This window comes from Pagrus pagrus, assembly GCF_965226575.1.
Source record: "Pagrus pagrus genome assembly, chromosome: 8".
Taxonomy (NCBI): domain Eukaryota; kingdom Metazoa; phylum Chordata; class Actinopteri; order Spariformes; family Sparidae; genus Pagrus; species Pagrus pagrus.
In genome coordinates, this window is record NC_140192.1 from 29415456 (window position 1) to 29439653 (window position 24198).

At 39.9% G+C, this 24198-nt stretch overlaps 1 protein-coding gene across 1 annotated transcript in view; it reads left to right on the forward strand.

Moving 5' to 3' along the window:
- Nucleotides 1-23461, forward strand: part of npr3 (natriuretic peptide receptor 3) — a 32237-nt gene extending 8776 nt beyond the window's left edge. Inside the window, exons 2-8 of the mRNA XM_084359872.1 lie at nucleotides 13461-13583; nucleotides 14629-14804; nucleotides 16584-16719; nucleotides 22089-22183; nucleotides 22295-22412; nucleotides 22514-22598; nucleotides 23113-23461. Of these exons, the coding sequence (XP_084215998.1) occupies nucleotides 13461-13583; nucleotides 14629-14804; nucleotides 16584-16719; nucleotides 22089-22183; nucleotides 22295-22412; nucleotides 22514-22598; nucleotides 23113-23224 (845 nt within the window). The 3' untranslated portion in view covers nucleotides 23225-23461. The remainder of the gene's footprint in view (nucleotides 1-13460; nucleotides 13584-14628; nucleotides 14805-16583; nucleotides 16720-22088; nucleotides 22184-22294; nucleotides 22413-22513; nucleotides 22599-23112) is intronic.
- The last annotated feature ends 737 nt before the right edge of the window (nucleotides 23462-24198 follow it).

Sequence of the window (24198 nt, forward strand, 5' to 3'; positions counted from 1 at the left end):
GAGGCATGCAAACACACACACTTTTCTTAACTGTTCACTCGCACATAAAAAGTGCTCATTAGACTCTCGTAGTTTCTATCACTTCGAATAAATTAAAACCACCAGTTCAGTTCAACAATTCTTAAAATATTCCAAATTTTTCATATATTCTTGGCATTATTCAACGTTCTTACAGCCAGCAATGCACATTTGGTTTCAGCTTTTCACAGCCAGCATTCACAACCTCAAGTTCTTCAGAACTTGCCCTCTCTAGTTAATATCATCATTACAGTATGTTTGTGGCACAGGTGGTAACTTCATCTCTTGTTTTCTTACTGTAAAGCATGTAAAGCACTTTGTGACTTTTGTTTGTGAAAAGCCATGTATTAATACATGTTTTTTTTATAAAGGTATGCGTGTTCTAGGAGACATCCATGATAAAACTAGGTCTGTGTTCGTTAGTGGATGGCTTATTACCTTTGATTTGCCTGCTGCATCATTTTCTGTATTTCCTCCATGAAGGCCAATTGGATTGATTATTGGAACCCACCACTTACTACTCACAAGATCTACAAAATATCAGATGAACGAAGTCAGATGAAGAGCTTAGTGTCAGAATGTTCCTCTTATCTGTCAGTTGCTTAGTCTCTGCACATTCAGCAGGTGTGATTTGGGGACCCAGGGGCTTTGGAGGGATGCCAATTGAAAAATAATTTGTTGACTCATGTAAGAACCTAAATCATCAGCAAACACACTTTAAAGTAACATTATGTAACTGTTTCACCTTAAAATATCAGCTTCAATATCATGTTGATGGTAGTGTGTCTTGTAATAGGGTGAATGGTATCTTTGTCTCAGCCACTCTGCCCCCCATCGGTTGTTTCTGCCCTCTGTAACGTCGGTGAGAGGGGAGGATCACAGAGTTACACCATCAAGATGGTAATCTATTATAGATATGAACGTAAATATGTATACATATGTATATATATGTCTGTCAGTATGTATATATATATGTACAGTATAGGCAGATAAATACATATATAGTATTTCTTGTGTGCTTAACTTTGGTTTGAGCTCCAAATGAAATATTTTGATATTCCTGATAAACTTTTGGTTTATTTCCAAGCTGTGTAATCATCTTACTGCTCTTGTTTCTTGACCTGCCAGACTTTTTTTGGTTTGTTTGTGGCCTCACAAGGATTTCTATAATTAACTGAGTGAAAAATGCAAAAATAAGCTTTAAGGAAAAAAAAACACAGATGGATGAAAGAGCTCTCCTTTCCTTACAGCAGTAACCATCATCGACACCGCCTGCTCCTCTCTCTGTATCTTCAGTGGAAAATACTGGCTACCAAAGACAGTTGTTAGTACATCATCAGCTTCTGTCCAACAGGTCTGGCGAAGGTAGTGCCTGAGGCTGTGCATTTATAATTGCATCACAGGTAGCCCTGTGACTGAGATGAGCAACAAGATGTAATAGAGCAGAATCAGTTTCAGTTAAACTGGACTGTGGTTGAAAAAGAAACAATTATTATTTTTTATCGTAAAATGCATTTTTTAGTGGACAATAAATTATGACATTATTTTGGCCTGTGGAGAGACTCAACCTACTTACATTTCTTAAGTAATAACTGTGGTTGCATTTCTTGATGCACAGTTTTACTGACAGGATGTGGTCTAGTTAAGGTTGCCTTCATTTAGCTTTTAGTGTTATTTTGCATGTTAAACATTCAACAATTAAAGCAGGCTTGGGGAGCAATATAATCATGTCAGGGTTGCTGTAGTGATATTACAACAGCTTTTGGTATGACATGCCAGGGGACACAGTACTTAAGAGGGAATAAGTGGAGCTAATATCGTTGATTTCATATTTTATTGTTACACAGCCACCTTTATCCACTTTTATACAAGCAATAATGCACAAGGTGTTCTTATATGAAAGTAGCAGACAAGACGGAGGTGAAGAATACATTATCCATAAGTTTGTTATTTTTAATAAGTGAGAGTCTAGCATCAACCCTATTTTCAGAGAGTGATTGATACCACTTGTATTGATGTCCTTATAAATACATTGTGACCATTGGTTTCAAGCTCAAGTATCTCCTTGTCTTGAAATGTCTGCTCCAGATATGACACGTCATGTTCACTAAAATTCAGATCCATTTAGTATTCCTCCTCTTCTGGTATACCGCCATGTTTTGATGCTTTTTTTAGTAATAATTTGCAGAGACATAAAAAGATGTTTGAAGTGAAAGCATTACACATTACCTGTCTGTTCATTCACATTTCAGAAGGACATACACTAACATTTTCAGCCAACACAGCTGACACAAAATTCATACTTGTAAATACTCTTTTAGTCATTTACTAACACTTGTTGATGGTAAAAAAAATAAGATAAAAAAAAAAAACCCTCATCAATTTGCGACAGATTTTTGTACCATTAACTGCACAATATTGCAACATGTAACAAGCACTTAGGGGGGAAAATAAAGCACCTCTCCTGTGATTGGTCCATTTCTGATGCTAATCCTCCTGAGACATGCACTCCCATCCTGAGTCTGTATGAAGTCTTTGTGTTTGGAGAGAACTCCCCTTGGACTTTTGCATAGTTGTAAGGCAATGACTCGCCTTTACTGTATGACCACAAATGTCCACAAAGGTCCAGCCTAAAAGGGCAAGGACAGCAATATGTAACCAACAATACTGTTAAGAACAACAAACATGAAAATCACCAGTCAGCGTATCCAGCACTGATTCAGCTTGATAATCAATTATGTATGTATCCATGTATGTCAAGGTCTGGCATCATCACACTGAGACACATTCACCTTTAAAGGAGCTCGCTCCACCTCACTCTCTTTTCTTTTTCCTGTTCACCTCTCTGACAGACAGATCCAACTACATAAATCCCTGTTCTTGGAGTAATGGCATTACAATTTTTCAGTCCCATGTTTGCATATGCTCCAACTTAAAGGTTTATGGCCAATGCAGGACACTTGAAATACACTGTGGGCACTCACAGCAGCACCATGTGCTGCCCCAGTCTTGAGTTCATTTGTAACTAGCATCAGTGCCCTAGCAAAAAGGAAAATCCAGAAGTTTTGAAATATTGCTGGCTGCAAACGTTACCCCATGGAATGGCTTGCAGAGCATACACAGGGCTAGTAGTGTGTGTAGAGCCCAGTGTAATTAAAGGGTGCTATAGTGCTGGCAGGACTGAGGTGAAGTTTGTCCCACTGACTCAAGGGATATTTCAGGAGGTGTGTTTAAGTGACAGAGTTGTGAGGAATGTTCCAGCAAGGCTCTGAATCTTCTTTATTAACAGGGACGCTGGGGTTACTGTGTTTTCAGTTGCAATCCTTGTTTGTGTAGCTACTTGTTGGTTGGTTTATTTATTTTTAATCACTGGGACACCATAGGAAAAGTTTATATCAAACCAGTAGGGGATATTCTTACATTTGATATTTTTTGGCAAACACTTAGCTCACTTCAGTACTTTCAATGATGGAAAGTTTAGTTTACAACAAATACAGCTCCAAATGAGGAGCACTAGCCGCTCTACTGGATTTCTGTCACGGTTAACATGTCTGGCAGTGTTCACTATACTCCTCAAAGTGCCTAAGACCTGGAAGCATGTGGATAGATAAAGAGAGATTTCCAATTATGGAGGGTATTAGTGACCATAAGGGAGAAGGAGCAACAGCACTGACTCGCTTCATTGTTTTTGTCTGCGTAGCCCATAAATGTGAGAACGTAGCAGGCAGATATACTGCAACAGAATTAAATGGAACTGTGTAGAAATGTATAAACTGACCATCTACAGTTCAGTTTCAACATTTCACTATGGAAGTCTGTCATATTGTTATGCCTCCGCGCTGGCAGCAGCCATGGCTCGTGGAAATGCTGTTTGTGGATCCTTGGTCGGTCCATAGTTATTGAGCCATTATTGTTGTGAAACAAATTTAAAATGTGTGTGGAGAGTTGTGTAACTGTATCTTAATCCTTGTGTGTGTAATCACATGTGTAAATGTGTAAAAGAATCTCTAAATGCATACTGAAATTTGTGAATGTGTAAAGGAATATGCAAATGTGTATCCTCTATAAAAACAGTGTACTAGTAAAGACACTGGAAGTTCTGGTAGCACTTTAAATTACAGCTCAGTTATAACAAGACAGTAGTGGGATAATAGTTTGATAATAAAGAGTTTATAATAAAGTGATATCCTGTGAGGAATTAATCAGGTACAAGTTTGTTATGGGTTAACAATGGGTCTATCTACTATTACACTTACATTACGTAACAATGGGCCAAAAACAAAGGGTAATAATAGGCAGATATTTAAAGATGGCAACGGGGCGAAACTTTTCAGTAATAGAATAGTAATATTTTGGTAACATTATGGTAACCTGCAAAAAATACAATATTTGCAATAAAACAATAATTTGGTTACATCAATGGAATAATTATCTTTTGATAATGAGGTATTATAGGTTTCCTTTTACATTTCTTTGTGGATTTAATTTATATTATGCAAATTAGGCTTTCAAAGCCAATCACGGCACAGTAGGGCGGAAGTAGGCGAAACAGCCCTGGGTTAAAAGAAGTGATGCTATCAGAGACAGTCTCGGGATCACTGAGGAGGCTTACAGTTGTCATGGCCACGATGTTGATCGGCAGCGTATTAAGTGGAGAAAATATTTAGTTGATCTGGCTTCTAATGTCCTTCTGCTGCTCTGACTGAACTGTGACTGATGTTGTTAAAGTTACAGCTAGCTGCTGATAACGGTAGTGTTAGCTGCCATTAGTTCATAGCAGTTTTATCAGGTGACTCTTCCTGCTGGCTCCCCCCGTAACGGGCCTAAAACCCTCCTTCTCCCAGCTGTATTAATCTCTTGTGCTAGAAGTGTATCCAAACACCAACACTCCTGTTGCTCTGAGTCCAAGCAGGGTCAACTGATATGTCATAAACGCTGCACAGCTAACAACACAGAATGCTAAAGCTGTCTGTCCATCAGGAAACTCTGTAGGTAAATCTAAAAGTTATTTTCTCTATACAGTGTGATCCAGTTTCACCAACATCAGTGAATAAAGATCCAGAGACAATCCGCTCTGGGGCTGTAGCCAGGATTTTAGAAATACTGAAGTCCTGCCCCCCCACCCCCACCCATACATCGAGAACATTTTAAAGACTGGAGTATAAATCTATACATTTCTCTGCATTTTGAAAGGACCAATAATCAGCACCAGCACATAGATGAAAATAAAGAAGATAAGTCACAAATGTGGCCAATTTTTATTTACATTTATGAAACTTATTTAAACTTAACTATATGCTAAAAATAACATAGATAGATAGATAGATAGATAGATAGATAGATAGATAGATAGATAGATGCAAGAAACAACAACATGGTTCATAAAACATTTATTAAGTAATTGTAAAGGTTGCAACTGTCATGAACCAGATCTGGGTTCAGACAAAGTATGGGAGACCACACTGAGATTTCAATTGATTAACAGAGGAGTTTATTGTACTAAATAACTATAAATAACTATAAACAAAAATAAAATAAAGTATGTAGGTCAGTATTATCAGTGGTGTTTGAAGTGTGTGTGTGTGTGTGTGTGTGTGTGTGTGTGTGTGTGTGTGTGTGTGTGTGTGTGTGTGTGTGTGTGTGTGTGTGTGTGTGTGTGTGTGTGTGTGTGTGTGTGTGTGTAAGTGTAGTGCAGTGTAGCAAATAAATCTAACCAAACATAACCAAACAACGAAACCCCCCCCCCCATAAGAGTGGAGACCCACCAGGTACTACGCCATAAATACTACGATATGTTTACTTTTCTGTTGTGGAAGACGAATCATATTACATGTACTGATTACCCATTTTTATTCTACATACCCTATACTAATCCCTCCAAGTTCCTCATCTCAACCCCTCAGCAACTTGATACCTATAGAAGAATTTAAAGAGAGCACGACAAACCAAGACAGATGGATGAAGGCAAAAATAGGCAAGTACAGTAATGTGATAACTGACTAGAACGCATGAGATAAACCGTCAGCCATTACATTTTCAGAGCCTTTTATATGGCGAATATCCAGATTGTATGGTTGCAAAAATAACGGTCACCTCATTAACCGTTGGTTTGGATTTTGCAATAAGCGCAAAAAAGTAAGGGGATTGTAATCAGTGTACCGATGTAAACACCACAATGTTGTAACCCCGAAATTAAAGCCAGGGCCTCTTTCTCTAGATCAGCACCAAAAGTCAATGAGGTCCACACTGGGCCGAGACCCATCCCCGACCCAAGTGTAGAGGCAACCTGTTTAGTCTTTGTGTAATCCTGCTGACTAACCATCATCAAACCAACCAACCATCATCAAACCAACCAAACATCAACAAACCAACCAACCAACCAACCATCATCAAACCAACCAACCATCAACAAACCAACCAACCACCAATCCGACCAACTGACCAACCATTTTTCCTCAAATTCACTTACAGCAGGACCCAAACTATCAAAGTGGCACTCAATTTTAAATGCTAACTGTGCTACAGAAGTCACAGGGGCAGCCAATGCAACAGGTTTTACTTGTGCCCTACCTGAGAACCTAGCTTTTGCTTTAAGAGCAGGACATTCATTTTTCCAGTGTCCTGGCTGCTGGCAGTAATTACATCTCTGACTAGAATCACTCTTCTAAAGATCCCATTTTGTTCACTTAGCCAAAATTAGAGGACAGTCAACAGTGCATGGTCCAACTTCAAATAAAAAAATGGCACACAAAAAAAACTGAGTTCAATCCCCCAACTATCTCACCCAAACTAACTACCTCAACCCTAGTCTTCGAGTGGTTACTTGCGAGTGGTTATTATAGACTCTAAATCAGTGGGTAGAAAAGCAACTGGTTAAACCAGTGACCCTCCAGAAGCCACTGAGGTCTTCCTGAGCTGAAAGCATTATATGAATCAGCTCTGCTCACTTTCACCACCACACTATCGATGAGAACACAGCAAGTTCCCTGAAGGGATAACTACCGTTTTTTACAACCTGGACCTTATTTCTAGCAAAATATATGATCATTTACCGTAATTTCCAGACTATTGAGCGCACCTGAATATAAGCCGCACCAACTATGAAAAAGAAAAGTGTACATATATAGGCCGCACTTGTCTATAAGCAGCAGGTGTCCACGTTGTAACATGAGATATTTACACAGAAATATGGTACACAAAAAGATTTTTTAAATTTTTAATTAAATAGATGCTTTTTTCCAAACAGTGCCTGTAACACGGCAGTAACACAGCAGTTACATGGCAGTAACACAGCAGTAACACGGCTGGTTAAAAAAATAACCAGCCTACCAGAAAAGTCATTGATCGCTATCTTCATCTTCCTCCTGCGCACCAAAACCACTGAAGTCGTCTTCTTCCGTGTCGGAGTTGAACAGCCTCAGAATGACTTCGTCACACACTTTCTCAGTCTCTCTTTCGTTGTCGCTCTCAATGTCACTTTCGTCTCGAGGCGAATTTGTACTTGTGCTTATGCATTTCTTCGTGTGTTTTCTATGATGAGGGTGTGTGCCATACATGTCTATGGTGTGTGCATGCCTCGGCGCATTATCTCTTCCACCTCTCTGTCTCGCTCTTGCGCTTCCTGCTAGAGCGCCCCCTGGAGGCCGTTAGCCTGTAAAAATCTATAGATTAGCCACATGGGTTGTTCATTTGGCGTCGTTCGGACGAAATTCTATCCAGTGTAGCGCCGCGTATATCCATATAATGCGAGTGAAGTGGGCACCGAAGCGCAGCCTCTATGAGCATTATCTGCCACGAAACTAGTTCATTTCACCAATATTTTGTTATGATGCGCTAGTGCTATTCCCCTCTGAGTCCGGGCTTGTCCGTTGTCAACATCCGGGGTCTGTAGGTTGATCTACTACCTCTGACCTGGAGGATGTCGTCTCTGAGCTGCGCGCGCACCCGCGACAGCCCGGCTTGTTTACCTGTAGCTGCTACTGCTAGTTTGACCCCGGATGTTGACAACAGACGAGCCCGGACTCAGAGGGGAATAGCACGAGCGTATCATGACAAAATATTGGTGAAATGAACTAGTTTCGTGGCAGATAATGTGTTATATAGAGGCTGTGTGTCGCTGCCCCGTCACTCGCATTATATGGATATATCGGCGCTACACTGGATCTAATTTCGTCCGAACGACGCCAAATGACACCAAAGTTATCTGGGTGAGTAAATGATCATATATTTTGCTAGAAATAAGGTCCAGTTGTAAAAAACGGTAGTTATCCTTTAACAGAACCCACCGTCTTAACCTACCAGGGGAACATAACTCCAAAACAAAATGCCATATAAATGACCAGCATTGATGAAAAACAAAATGTTTGAAGGTTACAATGGACTGATGCAAACTCTCCTTACAAAACAGCAGGACAAATATCTGTGTGAGTCCCCCACTGAAATTGACCAAGCCAAAAGCCACTAGTCCATTTAGCTGACGAGCCCCCACTTTGTCATGAACCAGCTCTGGGTTCAGACAAAATATGGGAGACCACACTGAGATTTCACTTGATTAACAAAAGAGTTTATTGTACCAACTAAACAACTATATACAAAAAATAAAATAAAGTATGTAGGTCAGTATTATCAGTGGTGTTTGAAGTGTTTGGGTGTGTGTGTTTAAGTGTAGTGCAGTGTAGCACATAAATCTAACCAAACATAACCAAACAAAAGCCCTGCATGCTGGGAAGGAGAGAGAGACCGAGATGACTTGATAGCCAGGTTATATAGGGAGCAGGAGCCCTGATGTGGATCAGTTTCAGGTGAGGCATCTCCTCCTGACACACCTCAATCACCTGCACAGAAATAGGCTAACACACAACAAACTGGACAGGGTCATCACACAACTCATCCAAATAACACACTCTGATTGACAGCCCCCCTCATTCTGTAATGAAGCACAAAGAAATGCATAAGGAAAATACAAAAATAAATACATTTGTGGGAAAAAATGGAGATAAATGGGGGGAGAAAAATATTGATATAAATAAGTAAATAAATAAATGAGTTTAAAAATGAATAAATTAATTAATAAAATGGAAGATTAAATGGCAAAGTCAGTTAGTAGAAATAAGTTGAACTATAAAGGTATTTAAATACAGAGGCAAATTAAAGCAGAAATATCAATATATTTTATAAATGAATTTCTACTTTTTTGTTCAAAAATATTTTTGGTGCATTTAATGGGACATTGATTTATTTACTAAGCCATTTATTTATTTTGGCTGTTTGTCTTATGGTAGTCTCTATGACCCTGAATCTGGGCTGCAACATGCTAAAATATACTTATTGCTATTGATTTCATGATGAGTTTTAACCAAACATCAAGTAGCATAATGATTGCCTGGAAACAGTTGTGGTAGTCTCTATGCACTTACCATGAATCAGGGCTTTAAAATGCTAAACTATCTTTAGCCTACCTAACTACTCTTCAAACTTCAAAGGAATGCTGTTTCTGAACAGTTATTTTGGGATATTCACCATGGTTGACCTCACCTGAGTCGTTAAATAAAATGAAAAGTTTCTCAAACAAACATTTTACTTTGTAAGAGATGGGCAAGAACTCTCTCTCCATATTTTCCTTTTGGATACTTTTACTTCTACTAGCCGCCGAGGAGGAGAGTGGCCAACTCTCCGAGCGTGAGCTGGTTACGGTTGTTCGGGCAGCGGGCACCACCACTGCTATATTGGACCTGGATGCCACTACTCCACTGAAGGGTCATCCTGATTCCACCTGATCATCCAGGGGCTCCCACTGGAACCAGAGCCAAGGGTCCAGTAGACACCTCCACCCCATATCAAGCCAACCCATGGACCCAGCTGTCCTGGACTGAGGTGGTATGCCCTGGCTGCATTATTCAGTTGAATGAGGTGTCTCCTCAACTAATAACTCTCTTCAGCCACTACTCGGTCCTGGTGGATGGCTCTCTGGTCCATCCCGTTGAGGCCCCTGCTGCCCTGGCTGCACCGGGTGATGACCCCACTGTGGCTCCTGCTGCCGCCACTGCGCACTTCTCTACGTGTGGCCAGCGTTGGACGGATGGCTAGTCGTGCAGGTCTGGACCGAGGTAGGATGGAAAAGGAGGCTGCAAGTAGGCATGGAGGAGGTCTTCCTTGAGCCGAGCCTCAGGCAACAAATTCCTCTCCAAGTCTGAGGCCGTCTCCTTTACCACTTTCCACCTGAGGATGAAACTGAGCATCCCCTGTCATGTCCCGCAGTTCATACGCACCCTCTCCCCGCCCCCTTTCCACACACTATTTTAATCATTGGTGACTCTATAATGATGAACATGGCTTCGCTAATGCAATTGCACTCTGTCTACCCGGAGCCACAGTCCACAACACCTTGGATACATTTATGGACCTACTGCCCTCACACCTGTCTTCTGTCAAACGTATCGTAGTCCATTGTGGGATGAATGTGAACATGAAATTGAGCACACCAATAGTTGCTTAACCTGCTTTTAGACTTTTAAAAAGAATACTGGCAAGTCTATTTTCATAACCCGTGGATGTGGAGTGGTGCCATTTTAGCAGACTCCTCAGCCATCACACCTGGCTCCAGTCTGCCAGCAGGTTACACAACATAGGCTGCATAGAAAATTTTAACCTGTTTTGGGATCATCGCTCTCTTTACGGAAGTAATGGGATCCACCCAAACAAATGTTGCAGTCAAATGTTATCTGCTAATTTGCAGTATGCATCAGCATGGAGCTTACCTGCTGTTAAAACCACATTCTACACGTAATTTATCTTATACTCCTGTCTGTTTAACCAATCTGAATGACTTTATTCTCCCTCCCAACCAGAAAAGCGGGCCATCTTAAATGTACTTGGCCCTGGAAAAGGACTACAGGTGTAATCCCACAAAATGTAATTATTGTAAATGCAATGCAACAAAGTCATCTAATCACAGAGACACAGCTGATGTGAAATTTCCTCTGCTTAACATGAGATCTTTAAATAACAAAGCACTCTTTATCAATGTATGATTTCAGAGCACTGCATTGACTTTCCATGTTTAACTGAAACTTGGCAGCTACCTAACAAATACATAACAGTGAATGAAGTTACCCCCTCAGGGTTCGCATACATCGACAAGCCACGCACAACCGGATGGGGAGGTGGGCTTGCAGTGCTTCACAGCTGAACATATGAAATCATTACTGTTCCTCTACAACAACAATCCTCTTTTGAATGTCTTGCTCTAAAATTTGCTGGCTCACGCTGGCTCTCTTACTCCTGGTGATCTACCAACTTGTGTGTATCAGCAGGAAATCTGCTTAAACTGTTCACGCACTAGCCTACAAAGACCATCTTAAAACATATAAGGAAGCCCTGAACAAGGGAAAGGCCACCTACTACTCTCTAATCATTATGAACGTTCAAGGAAACCCCAGAGCCCCTTTTCTCATCATAAATCAGCTACTTCAGCTAGCTAAACAATTTCACCTGACTGCTTCTAATGAACTGTGATGCGACATGGACTTCTTTGTAGGCAAAATTAGCTTGATCCACGACAGCTGCAGAATAGTATTTCCACTCAACTTAATATTTTCATCACCTCCCAACTACTACACTTAGCTGTTTCTCTGCTTTCTCCCCTATTGATGAGCAGTTTCTTAGTCAATTAGTCACTTCAAATCCAGGACCACCACATGCCATCTTAACCCCATGCCCACTCCTCATATCAAAATTGTCAACCTGTGCTCTGCAACCTGCTGACAAAGATAACAAATTCATCTCTCTCATCTGGTTTTGTTCCATTCAGTCTAAAAATAGCTGCCATTACCCTAGCTCTAAAAAAAATCTGGAACTGACTTAGAGGATTACAACAATTTCCGACCAATCTCCAATCTCCCATTCCTTGTAAAAACGTCTTGAGTGAGCTGTTGCCAGCCAGCTCCAGGCCCATATGTCAACTAACAACTTATGGGAGGAGTTTCAATCAGGTTTCAGGGAAAACACAGTATAGAGGCAGATGACCTGCTCCTAGCTGCTGACTCTGGGAACCTCAAAATACTTATTCTCCTTGATCTTGCCTCAGCTTTTCTTACAGTCTCTCATGGTCTTTAACAAAATCCTACATATAGAAAGACAACAGTTTGTTTCAATTAGAAACTTCAGGTCTCACACGTCTTCCCTCTCCCACAGTGTCCCCCAGGCCTCAATTTTTTGGGCCTTTACTTCATTGTTAATATCCTCTACAGTCTGAATTTCTATTGTTATACTGATTGCACACAACTATACATACGTACCAAACCATCAAACACTCTACCACCATCAAATCTGAGTGACTTCTTACATGAAATTAACACTTGGAGGGCTTACAATTACCTCAAGCTTAATCGGGATAAAACCGAGACTATCCTCATTACCTCCTCAGCCGCATTTTGCAAAATCTCCCATTTCTCCCGTTCTTTTGTTTTTCACAAAACAGAAGAACATTTTCAGACTATGCCCTTCTCTTTCCCACTCTGCTCTTGAGTCTCTTATCCATGCATTTATCACATCCAGACTCCATGGTTTACCTACCTGGGGCCTAAAAAAACTACAGTATGTCAAGAACGTAGCTGCAGAGTTCTCTGCCACTCACGATCCTAGGAGCATATCACACCTACCCTTCAACGGCTGCACTGGCTTCAAGTTAAATACTGCATAATATTTAAGGTTCTTCTTTTGGTCAATACGTTTCTAAATGGCCTGGCACCTCCCTACCTGTCTTTTACATCTCCAATATGTAAATGTAATATGTAATGTGTATATAATGATTGTGTTTTATCTGTAGTGTATATATTGATGATGTTTGCTTTCTTGTATTATTGTTTTGTACTGTTTTTTTCTTTCTTTATGTTTTGACTGTTTTTAGCTGAAATGTAAAGTGTCCTTGGGAGACTTGAAAGGTGCTTATAAATAAAATGTACTATTATTATTGTTATAATATCAATATAGTAAGAACTTCTATTTTGCCAAAAAACACACTTAATACCTCCTTATTAAATTCCTTCAAAGTCTTCACTACATGAGTCTGGACAGACATCAATTTAAACTGCAACCTGGTTGGTAGAAACATACTGAAACTGTAGTTTGTTGTTGTCATTACATTCTGGTCTTTCATCATTGAGGCTATAACATTTCAATAAAGTTTTGGTCACTTTATTAGCTTGAAGCATGTTCACATATATCCTTTCTAAAATCAAACAAACCCCTGTATTCATGCTTTCCTTGACAGTGCCACTTTCATTCTACATTCTTCAACAAGATGACAAGATTAACAAGATTAATGTGATTATGACATTGTTTATGCCAACGAGACAGAATAAAGATTGTGTAATTTCTTTCATTTATACAAAATGCTGGCTCTGATGCCTAAAACTGCATTTTTTTCTGTCATTTTCCTGCAGTGGTGATCATGTGCATGGGAGCAGACAACATACGAGAGATCATGCTGGCTGCACACAGACGACGGCTGACCAACGGCAATTATATGTTCTTTAATGTTGAACTCTTCAATGCCACTTCTTATGGTAACATTAATGTCACATTACTTTTAAATTTGTTTTTTGTTGTTTTTTACGAAGTAATTGATGATGAAATAATGATGAAAATCAAAGGCTGGGTTGCACCAACAAGGATGAATTTAATCTAAGATTAGCTCTAATCAGAGTTTAGTAAAACTAGGATTAAAATGAACAAATCCAGATTTAAAATTAAACAGAACTCTGTTGCGTCATTAAAATTGTATCCCTGCTTAGTAAAGCAAGGTTTATTAATGTAAAGTTAAACCAAGTTTAATCAATGTGCAAATGCTACCCAGTTCAAAATACAAGATATTATTATATCATTGATAATATTACATTATTATATTATATTATTATATTGAGATATATAAATAAAATCAATTTGTATTATTTTGGCACCTAGTAAGTAGTTGTAAGTGCTCTCTCACCACTCTGTCAAGCACATGATTGTATCAAGGAGATTACTATATGGGATCAGAAACACTCAACACATAACACTGTTGTCAGTAACACACTTATTTTGCAAATGATTGCATTCTGTTTTCATTTATTTTTTACACAGCATCTCATCTTTTAGTTTTTTCAATCATCATTGTAAAAGATATTTCTCTCAAGAGTTGGAGATCAAACCAGAGTTAAGAGTAGAGTGAATTTGAACATATGAGGCAGATATAAACAAGACTCCAAATGAATGGTATTGTTGCTCTACATCTGCTGTGGAACAACTGTTTTCTAACATGTTCTGTATTACAATCTGGCATGAAAGTCACATTCTACATACACATTGACCTTCCCAACCCACTAATGCCTCTGGTTTTGTTTGCTGCTTTGCCATTTTATCTATGACTTTTTTACGTTTGCTGTTGTTCTAAAGGCCTTTTTTCTGTAAGCTGCGCATTAGCTCAGCAGTCATGCTTTACTGTAAATACACCAGTATTTAGTGTAGCTTTAAGGATTAGTATTTAGAAAATACATTTTGATCAAACGCTAATGTTTAACTACAATATTTGCAAATTCTACCATGTTCTGTCCCTCTAAAATTGAATTTCAGGCAATGGCTCGTGGAAGAGAGGGGATGAATATGACAGCGAGGCGAGACAAGCCTACGCTTCTCTGAACACTGTGACACTGCTCAGGACAGTCAAGCCTGAGTTTGAAAACTTCTCCATGGAAATGAAAAAGGCCATCAAAAAAGCTGGGTTACATGACTGCGAAGACTGCGAAAGTGTACGTATGTCTGTTTATCTCTATTATTTTCTCCACCATGTATACATCTTATTATGGGCTTAAGAAGAATTGACAATGTGGATGGGGCAATCTAACGTACAAAGTAAATGATGCCCTTATATAGTGCTGTTCATACCTGAAGGTATTCCCACTCCAATAATACAGGAAAATAATCTTTATTCCTATAAAAATCATGCTCATTATAATTATAATGCACATTTTTGTGAAAAAAACCCAGCTCTAAATAAAATGATGATACAAGCTTTGTAATTAAGTAATTTAAATTAATTTCATAGACATAATATTTAAAGTATTTGAAGATATTAGTGTATCATACAGTGTCTATCACACAGTGTGTTGGGCAAGTTTTGTCTCTTACAGCCAGATATCAATCAATCAATCAATCAAACTTTATTTATATAGCACTTTTCATACACTTCGCTGTGCAGCACAAAGTGCTTTACACATAAAAGACAAAACAACTTCAAAGAAAGCCCCTCCCTCCCACCCTCCATACTACACACACACACACACACACACACACACACACACACACACACACACACACACACACATACGCACATACATACATACATACATACATACACACACACACCTGCACAATCTCAGTACTGACAATAGGGAGACATGGCATGGCACCGAGGATTGAGGAAACGCCACCTTCGGTGCCGTCCGCCCCGAAGATATCATCCTGAAAGAGTTTTTTTTCACAGCCAATTTCCATCCAATTCCATCCTCCAATCCCTAGCAGTGTGGCTAAGTTTCTGTATTGTAAGGGGGTCAAAAAAATAATTCAAGTTGAACGGGTGGCATTGCATTGAGAAGTGTAGAGTTCCCTACAAAGCTCTCTGAATATGTTTTTTTTTCTACTCAGGGTCAGTTAGGAGTTTGCCCGACGTCGATCTGATGGAATCATTAGATCTTGTAGCCTGTAATACCCCTGACGCCAGGTTCAGACAGGACGCTGAAGCACCGCGATTAGCTGCGAAGCGCCGAGGAGCGGAGCCATTTTCGATTTGGCACCCATGTTATAACCAATTGTGTCGTTCACATAGGTAGCGCCGTGGCGCTCTGCTCCGCTGCTGGCGCGCGCCGTGCAGCAATCGTTTCGGTGTCTGGTCTATTTTTTTCGCGTGCCGCGGCCGAATGTGTCAGGCTGGACAGGAAGTCAAACAAAGCAACAATGAGAGAATCCGATCGATTTTCAAAATAAAACAAATTTGTAATACTTGTTAGACTACAAAAAACAGACTGAAGATCTGCCAGAGTGATGTTTCATGTACCTCAGAAAGGTTCCTTGGCTGAGTATGGACACAAGCAGCAGACAACAGGGAATTTATTTTTTGGCCTGTTGTCAAATAGTGGAACTATGCTCATTATCTACAGCTCATGTAACCTGCTGTTAATGACTAGTGAAAACTACTGAAAGCAACACGTGGCAACAGCTAAAAACAGGAGCAGAGTGGATATTGTTGAACAGTGAAAAGTGACCCACCTACTACTAGTAACTACTTTCACTACCACATCTATCACTGGTACCACTACTAGTACTACTGCCACTGCCACTTCTACTACTACTAATACTACCACTACAACTACCACTACTAATACTACTAGTATGACTACCACTACTACTAGTACGATTACTACTACTACTGCTAATAATATGCATGTTACAATTATGCAGTGTAGTTTCAGTGATAAGGTGGCAGCTACCGTACAATCACTTCCTCTTTATGACTATATGTTCCTTTTCAGGTCAACATGTTTGTTGAGGGTTTCCATGATGCCATTTTGCTGTATGCCATCGCCTTGCATGAAGCAATGAAAAATGGATACAGAAAGAAGAATGGAACGGAGATCACCTCACGTATGTGGAACCGAACTTTTGAAGGTAACTCTGCTTTTGAAGCTGCTCACTGCTTACACTGACTCAGTGATGACTGCCACACCATTACAATCAGTGTTGCTAGAGTGGTGAAGTAGTTATTTCCAGGGTTGGGAGGGTTATTTTAAGATACAGTTTTCAGATACAGTTACTAAGTATCTGTTTGAAAATGTAGTCAGTAACGTAATCCAAGTATAACAATATTAAAGTAATGTAACTTGATTACTTTCTGTTACTTTTGGATTACCTCAATACCAAGCATATGCAAATAAAGACTAGAGAAAAGAAATATCAATATGATGATCTTAATCTTAAATGAGTGTGTTCTGTAAGAAAACACACTTGTGTATTCAGTTTCACTCAACACAAGTGTGTTGTTGTGTGATCTGTTGTGTTGATTGATCACTGACTGAATCAATCAATCAATCAATCAATCTTTATTTGTATAGCACTTTTCATACATCAGAGTTACACAAATTTTGCTTTACAAAATGAGAACAGTCAAACCAACCCCCCCACACATACAAGAACTACCCACAAGAACTACCCGTAGACCAAAGAAGAGTATGCAGCCCCGACCGCATGTGCATGGTTACAGACTAGTATATCGTTCCTTGTTTTAAAATTGGAATCCTTTTAGTAATCCCTTTTTTTACTGAATGTACATGTAATCGAATTACATTTTTTTTCTGTAACTTTACCAGAATGTAGTTAGTTTTTTTTGTATCCTAGTCACGTAATCCTGTTACATGTATTCTGTCACTCCCCAAGCCTGGTTTTTCAAATTTCATGAAAATAATACGCAATATTGTCAACCTAAACCCCCAGATTCCATCGGGCCCGTCTCGGGCGCTTTATGGGCACGATATAGTTCCCAGAGCAGATGGCGGCCGTTCTAGACAATGCTTGTGTTTCCACCAGCTGTGCCACAGCATGTTTCAGCAGCGTCACAGAAGTGGCTCTCCACTCTGCTCCACAGAGAATACACACACAGTTTTTGATGAAGGTGGACTGCAGTCGTGTCAATCTGCACAGAACAGATCGAGCTAGACAGGAAGTCAGACAGCGGAATGGTATAGTGCATCTGGTCCATTGTCAAAATGAAACACCCTGTGCCAACTCGGGATCTCCAGCCCAACAAAGTCGGCAATATGAACAATAAACACACTTAAAACAGACAAATTAACAAAACGATTTAACGATGTATCCCCCTAAACTGTTAATGCACCTCAAGGTAGTTTGCTACAGCCAGCCTGTACTACTACTGATTGTTTGTCCACATCAACGCATTAAAACTAATCATAAACAACCAGGATGCAAGGCATATCATTACAGTGGTATTCAAACTGGTGCACAAAACCAAATGAGCGAATATCAGTGAAACATAACATTACACAAATAAATGTCCATTGTGTTCCTCCTGTTGCATTTTGCCATTGTACTAGTTTGCCCGCGGCTGACCCGCCCTACTCTGCCTCTGATCTGTGGGATACACTTGAATCATTACGTTACACTCCAACCGCTTACGCTACTGGCAGCATGTGACGTCGTGTTGCGATTCTCCAAAGTTGTATCTGTTGCACCTTTTTCGCCGCCGTGCTTCTGTCTTTATGGGGCCTAAGATTACAGTTGCAAAGAGAAGCTACACTTAAAAGCTGGAAACTACGTTTTCAGCCAACAACTCTGCTTTAGTGTAGAGTGGCCTGCTGGACATCACCAGCTACAGAAAACCATCCCCCCACACTGTCACTGTGAAGACCTAACCATTTGCAACCCTCACCCACTGGGACTCAGACATCACAGCACAAATTTCTCCCCCTCACCCCTCCACGTTGACCCCCCACCTTCACCCAGGGTCTGTGAAGAGGGTGTGTGACAGCTCTTTCAGAGACAGAAGATAAGGAAGGCACCACATCCAGATGGCATGCCACCTCCTGCCTGAAAGCCTGCTCTGACCTGCTGGCTCCAATCTTTACCCATGGAGTATCATTGCAGTCCTCCTGCTTCAAGCACTCTCAAACACACAGTAAGACTGTCATAAAGAAGACCTGTCATTGGTAAATGGCAATGGTTGATTGACTTTTATTTATATAGCACTTTTTTGTCTACCAACCTCTGAGTGCTTTACACACATCACATTCACCCATTCACACACACATTCATACACTGATGTTGGAGGCTGCCATGCAAAGTGCCGACCTGTTCATGAGGAGCGATACAGTGCTTCATATCCAAATCACCCCACAATATTTCTATGGTCAACCGTTCACACACACTCACACATCAATGGAACAGCCATGTGGAGCAATTTGGCGTTCAGGATCTTGTCCGAAGACACTTTGACATGCAGAGATTGAACCTTCCGATTAGTGGATGACCCGTTCCTCCTGCCACACCTGGATTAGCTTTTTTTTGTTGTTTTACCAATCATAATGTGTAACAGCCATGTGTAAGCGCAGGACTCTAGCATGTTGGCATTCCAGAAGTAAAAGAGGCGTGATGTGTAACACAACAACATGTGTAACTGTGGTGGTCCTATCCTGTCAGCATACACATTGCACATTATCATCAGTCATTAAACAGAAGTTGATTTGGCTCTGTTACTACACTGCTGGCTTAATGGTGGAACAACTATACCTCCATTCCATGTTTGTACATTTTATATACAATGGGGAGGAAGAATAACAGCACAGCATGCCTTCCGTAAGCAGGCTGTTTATAAGTGGCTCATGACTCCAGGCCCGTCGCCCTGACATCTGCGGTCATGAATCCCTTGAGACACTGGTGTTGGCCTGCTTGAAGGATATCACAGGATGGACCCACTGCAGTTTTCCTACTGGGAAAACAGGTCAGTGGACAAGTCAACACAGGACTGCTGTACATCCTGCAACACCTCGACTCTCTAGAAACATATGCCTGGGGTGCTGTTTGTGGACTTCAACCAATTCAACCAATCAATTCAGATTAATTGAGCCAGTTCATTGTGCAATCCCACCTGACAGTGAATCACAATCTTCCTGACCGACAGGAGGCACCTGGTGAGGCTTGGGAAAAATTACATTCAGCACCCGGACAAGCAGCAAGAAAAAAAATTCTTACATTAATGAAGTTTTTATATTTTCAAGAGCCTTGTGAGTTTCTTAAGCAGAAGAGAAAATGGTGGAAAACAAAGAGGAAGGAGAACTATTGTCCAAACACTGAATGACATTGAGTTAATGAAACACTACAGTTTAGATTGTGCATGGAGAATGTTTGTGGTCCATCTCATATCATATCATATCATATCTCATCATCTCTCCAACCCAAAACAATAACGCAATAATGCCAGAAATTACACACAACTTTTTCTATATCGCAATCTTCCATCAAAAGTATGTTCACACAAACAAGATTGAGCAGGCCTACTAAAATTATCGGCATGGTTGATATATGTAAAAGAATAAAAAACTATCAACATGTAAACAGGTTACTCTGCATGTAGGTCTGTGTTTTCAAACATTTCGTCTGGCTTACAAATGATCCTACAGAGAAGTTACATCAAATATTATTCATTATTACACCATGTGTCAATAGAGACCAAATTATGTGATGGGGCCAATTGACTGTCCATTATTAGTAAGAGTGCATTTGTGTTTCTTATTTTAATCAACCAATCACAGCTTTTAAAAGAATGTGTCACACCTAGCAACAGGGTCAGCCACACGTCCTCACTGAGATAAATGTTTCTGTCTCTTCCTTGCTCAGTGTTGCTCTGAGAAGTTTCCTAATTCACTCTTAAGCAAGGACTTTATGACACAATGGTCATCTGGGATGGCAATGAGTCTGCATATAAACGGTAGTTTGGTGTGCTCAACCTGATGCTAAACACATTTAACACTGTGGAGATGACAGTGGACTTAAAGAGAAGCACTTAGAGCACAGCTCACCATTACCATAGTCAACAGCACTGAGTCTGTGTTAAACCTAGAGGGCACTGAAAATTTGTATTGAGATCTGCAAGAGGAGAGCTAGTTAGCCATTATTAACCAGTGAGCAGCTGCATCACCATCAGCCACACAACATGTGTTCTGTTAACAGAATACAGTCCGTTTTCTTGCAGTCGGCGCAGAGTGCTCCCTCTAGAGGCCTGGAGCACTTCCGTTGTGTAACTGAATGTGCATGTTTACTGTTGCGTGCATTTTTAGGTTTGTTTGCTTTTGATTTTGCATTTTTCTATATTTGGATGTTTTTCTACTCCCCCTTTTCCACTTGTCAGAAATCCCGCTTAAACTCACTAAGATTGGGCTTTTGTGTGCAATTGTACACTTTGCATTTACACCCGGGTCGATGGACTCTGAAGTAGACACAGGTTTCTATCACCTCGGCTTGGCTCAGCTTTGATCTAAACGTAAGACCTGTGTGACCAAGTGAAATTCTGATGTATTTCCTGCCGTGCGAAGTGATGACGCTTTATCAACATCCAGTGGTGGTGGTGGTTATTTGTGCTCCGAGGATCGATCTCTAAGGGGCGATGAGTTACTGATTGGACGCTGCAGCAGATCAGACTGATATGATGCATCACAACATGACTGGAGTTTCATACCGGAGTGAAGACAGATAACAGATTCAACTCAAGTGTATCAGCATCAAGATTTCTGATTCACCAGCGAGTTAAGATGTGGCAGCCTGACTGCAGGAGAACTAAAGGACCACAAACAACTTTCTACATTTATTGGAAACATTTTTCTTTTCATGATCTGTTTCAAACACGTGAGACTGAATTTGGTTTTCCCTGAAACATTTAGTCTGAAGATAGTTTCCAGTGTCCAGAAGACACCATAATCACATTCTGGGTATTTGAATAATGATTTCACAATCAGAATATCACTGAATACAATGAATCAATGTATAAAAGCATTCTGCCAGTTGAAATGGTTCCTGTGATTAATATCAGATGGGCTGCTGTTGGGTGATAAATGAAGAAAGCATCACATTACCTGCACTCTAAGAAATTATATAAGTGTGTCTCTCTGTTAACAGAGCTGTGCGCAATTAGTTTTTGTAACGTTACAGCAGCGCTGGCTCAGCTAGCATTTACTTGATAGACATTCCCTGAATATTTAAAATAATCTGTTACATTAACCATTCAATATTCATGCCAGCACTTTGCACCGTTGCGTTATTGTACTTTTTTTTTGCAATTTACAGAAACAATTTGACTTGCATATAGACATTGTGTGTTGCTCATATATACATTTCATATATAAATAAGTACACATCTCTATTTTTTACCAGCTTGTGTGTAGAGCAATGAGCTCCTCCCCCAGAGTTTACTTTCAGCTGGACAAAAAGTGATTCCTAATTGATATTTTCATTGTTTTCGTGGTGGTGGACAGGCATCGCTGGCCAGGTATCCATGGATGTCAATGGCGACAGGAATGGAGATTTCTCTTTGATGGCTATGACAAATGTTGAGGCAGGAACGTATGAGGTAAGTGAAACCATAGTTCCGACATTAAGATGAGCTATCACTACAGGCAGAAGATGATAAATGTGCTTGTCGAAATTCAACAGAATGATAATATGGTACATGAACTTACAGGTGGTGGCCAACTACTTTGGTGCAAATGGAACTTTTCAGCTGCTGCCTGCCTTCAGCACGGACCATTTCACTCTGAGGGGAAGATTTAAAACACATGCAGAGAAACCGGCCAAGTCATGTAAATTAACACTGATGTCCACTGAAATTTTTAATTTCTATGTTATCTGCATTATGTATGGTGGAGTACATGTTTCAACCAATGACTGCTCTTTCAAACAGGTGGACTAGGAGTATCAGCTTTAACTGGAGTCATAGTGGGGGCTGTTCTGGGATCTGCAATGCTTATAGCATTCTACTTTTTCAGGTAACAATAAGTGATATTTATCTTCTCATATATACTGATATTGTCACATTCAAGTGCTGTCTGTCAAGTACTATTGGCTGGCTCAGCTGTCAATTAAACAGGTCTGCCTGCCCTCCTACTCAAAGGCTTAGAGACTCTGAGTGACAGAGGTGCAGAGTGGCCGTGACAGAGACACCATTCACCCATTACAAGCAGCTGTACCATCAAAATGATTTTGAAGCTGATATTTTAGGGTTAGAAAAAGTTACATAATGTTGCTTTAAACTTTAAGTTTGAAAACAACTTTGACATGATTGACTGTAAAAGTCAGTGACTTTACAATTTCAGGTCTTATTTTCATAGTCATTTAACACTAAAAAGTAATGATTTTCTCTAACAAATAAGTAATAAAGCTCTGCAATAGCTACAGCTGCCATAACTCTCAATGATTTTAAAGAGCAAGATTTTGTGAAAAAGCAATACATGTGAAGAAAAACAAGATTTTTCTTCCTCAATGTGATTCTTTCCTCTACAGGAAAAACTACAGGATTACCATTGAGCGTCGCACCCAAAGTGAAGAGCATGACACTGGGAAGCACCGTCAGTTACGAGAGGACTCCATACGGTCAAACCTCTCAGCAGCATAAGTGGCAGCAGCAGCAGTCCCGTCACATCTTAATGTGACCAAAGACTTTGCAATGGTTGTCAGTGGAGCCAAGCTGTTGAGACATTTTGTGTTTGTACCCTGTAAGTTTTCTTGATTTATTGTAACTCAGGACAGTTCTAACCGTCACAAAGCACCACTTACTTGGATTTTCCTCTTTAAAAAGGTATGTGATTGTATTGGTGTACTGAAAACTTGGCCATTAAATTCTTCTAGGGTTTCTTTTTTTTTTTTTTTTTCAAAGATTTCCTTAAATTTTTCAGTAATTCTGTGAATTAATCAGAACAGACAGTGTATCTAACACTATTTGGCTGCACTAGTAGGGTGGGTGAGGTCAACTTTTTCATTGCATTTGTCAGGACAGATAGAGGCCTTATGTTGGATGATAAACAATCATACCAGAGTAAAACTTGCAGGAAATGATTCAACTAGAGCTAACTGAGTAAAAAAGGACATAGCTTCGTATAGTTCAGATGGTATGGGCCACATTTGAGGAGAATTGTTCACGTTTTTTCATAGAAGCATGACACTTGGTACAGCTGTACAGTTTGGGGCCCTGAAAATTTTCAGAGATAGAGCCATCACAACAACACCTCATGGCAGCCATGGTGGCCATTTTACTTCCCACCATAACTGAGTTATGTATTTTGTGTCATATTTCATGAATCAAACACGATAACACAGAAAAGATTATGTCTACCTCTATGTGTTGATGGTCAAGGATTACAATGATACTGTAAACTACATCATAAATTGTTCAGTTGTAGAGTTAATGAGTTATCTATTATATTTACAGACCTGTTGAAAATATTCATTGGTTCTACCCAGACCAAGAGGTTTTATAGTTGCTTTCAGCTAAGTTGCCAAGTTCATACTGTATTGGATATTGAATTGAATGTTAGATTTATAGTTTAATTTAAAGGTTAATTCACTATATAATTATAAAGTCTGGCCAAG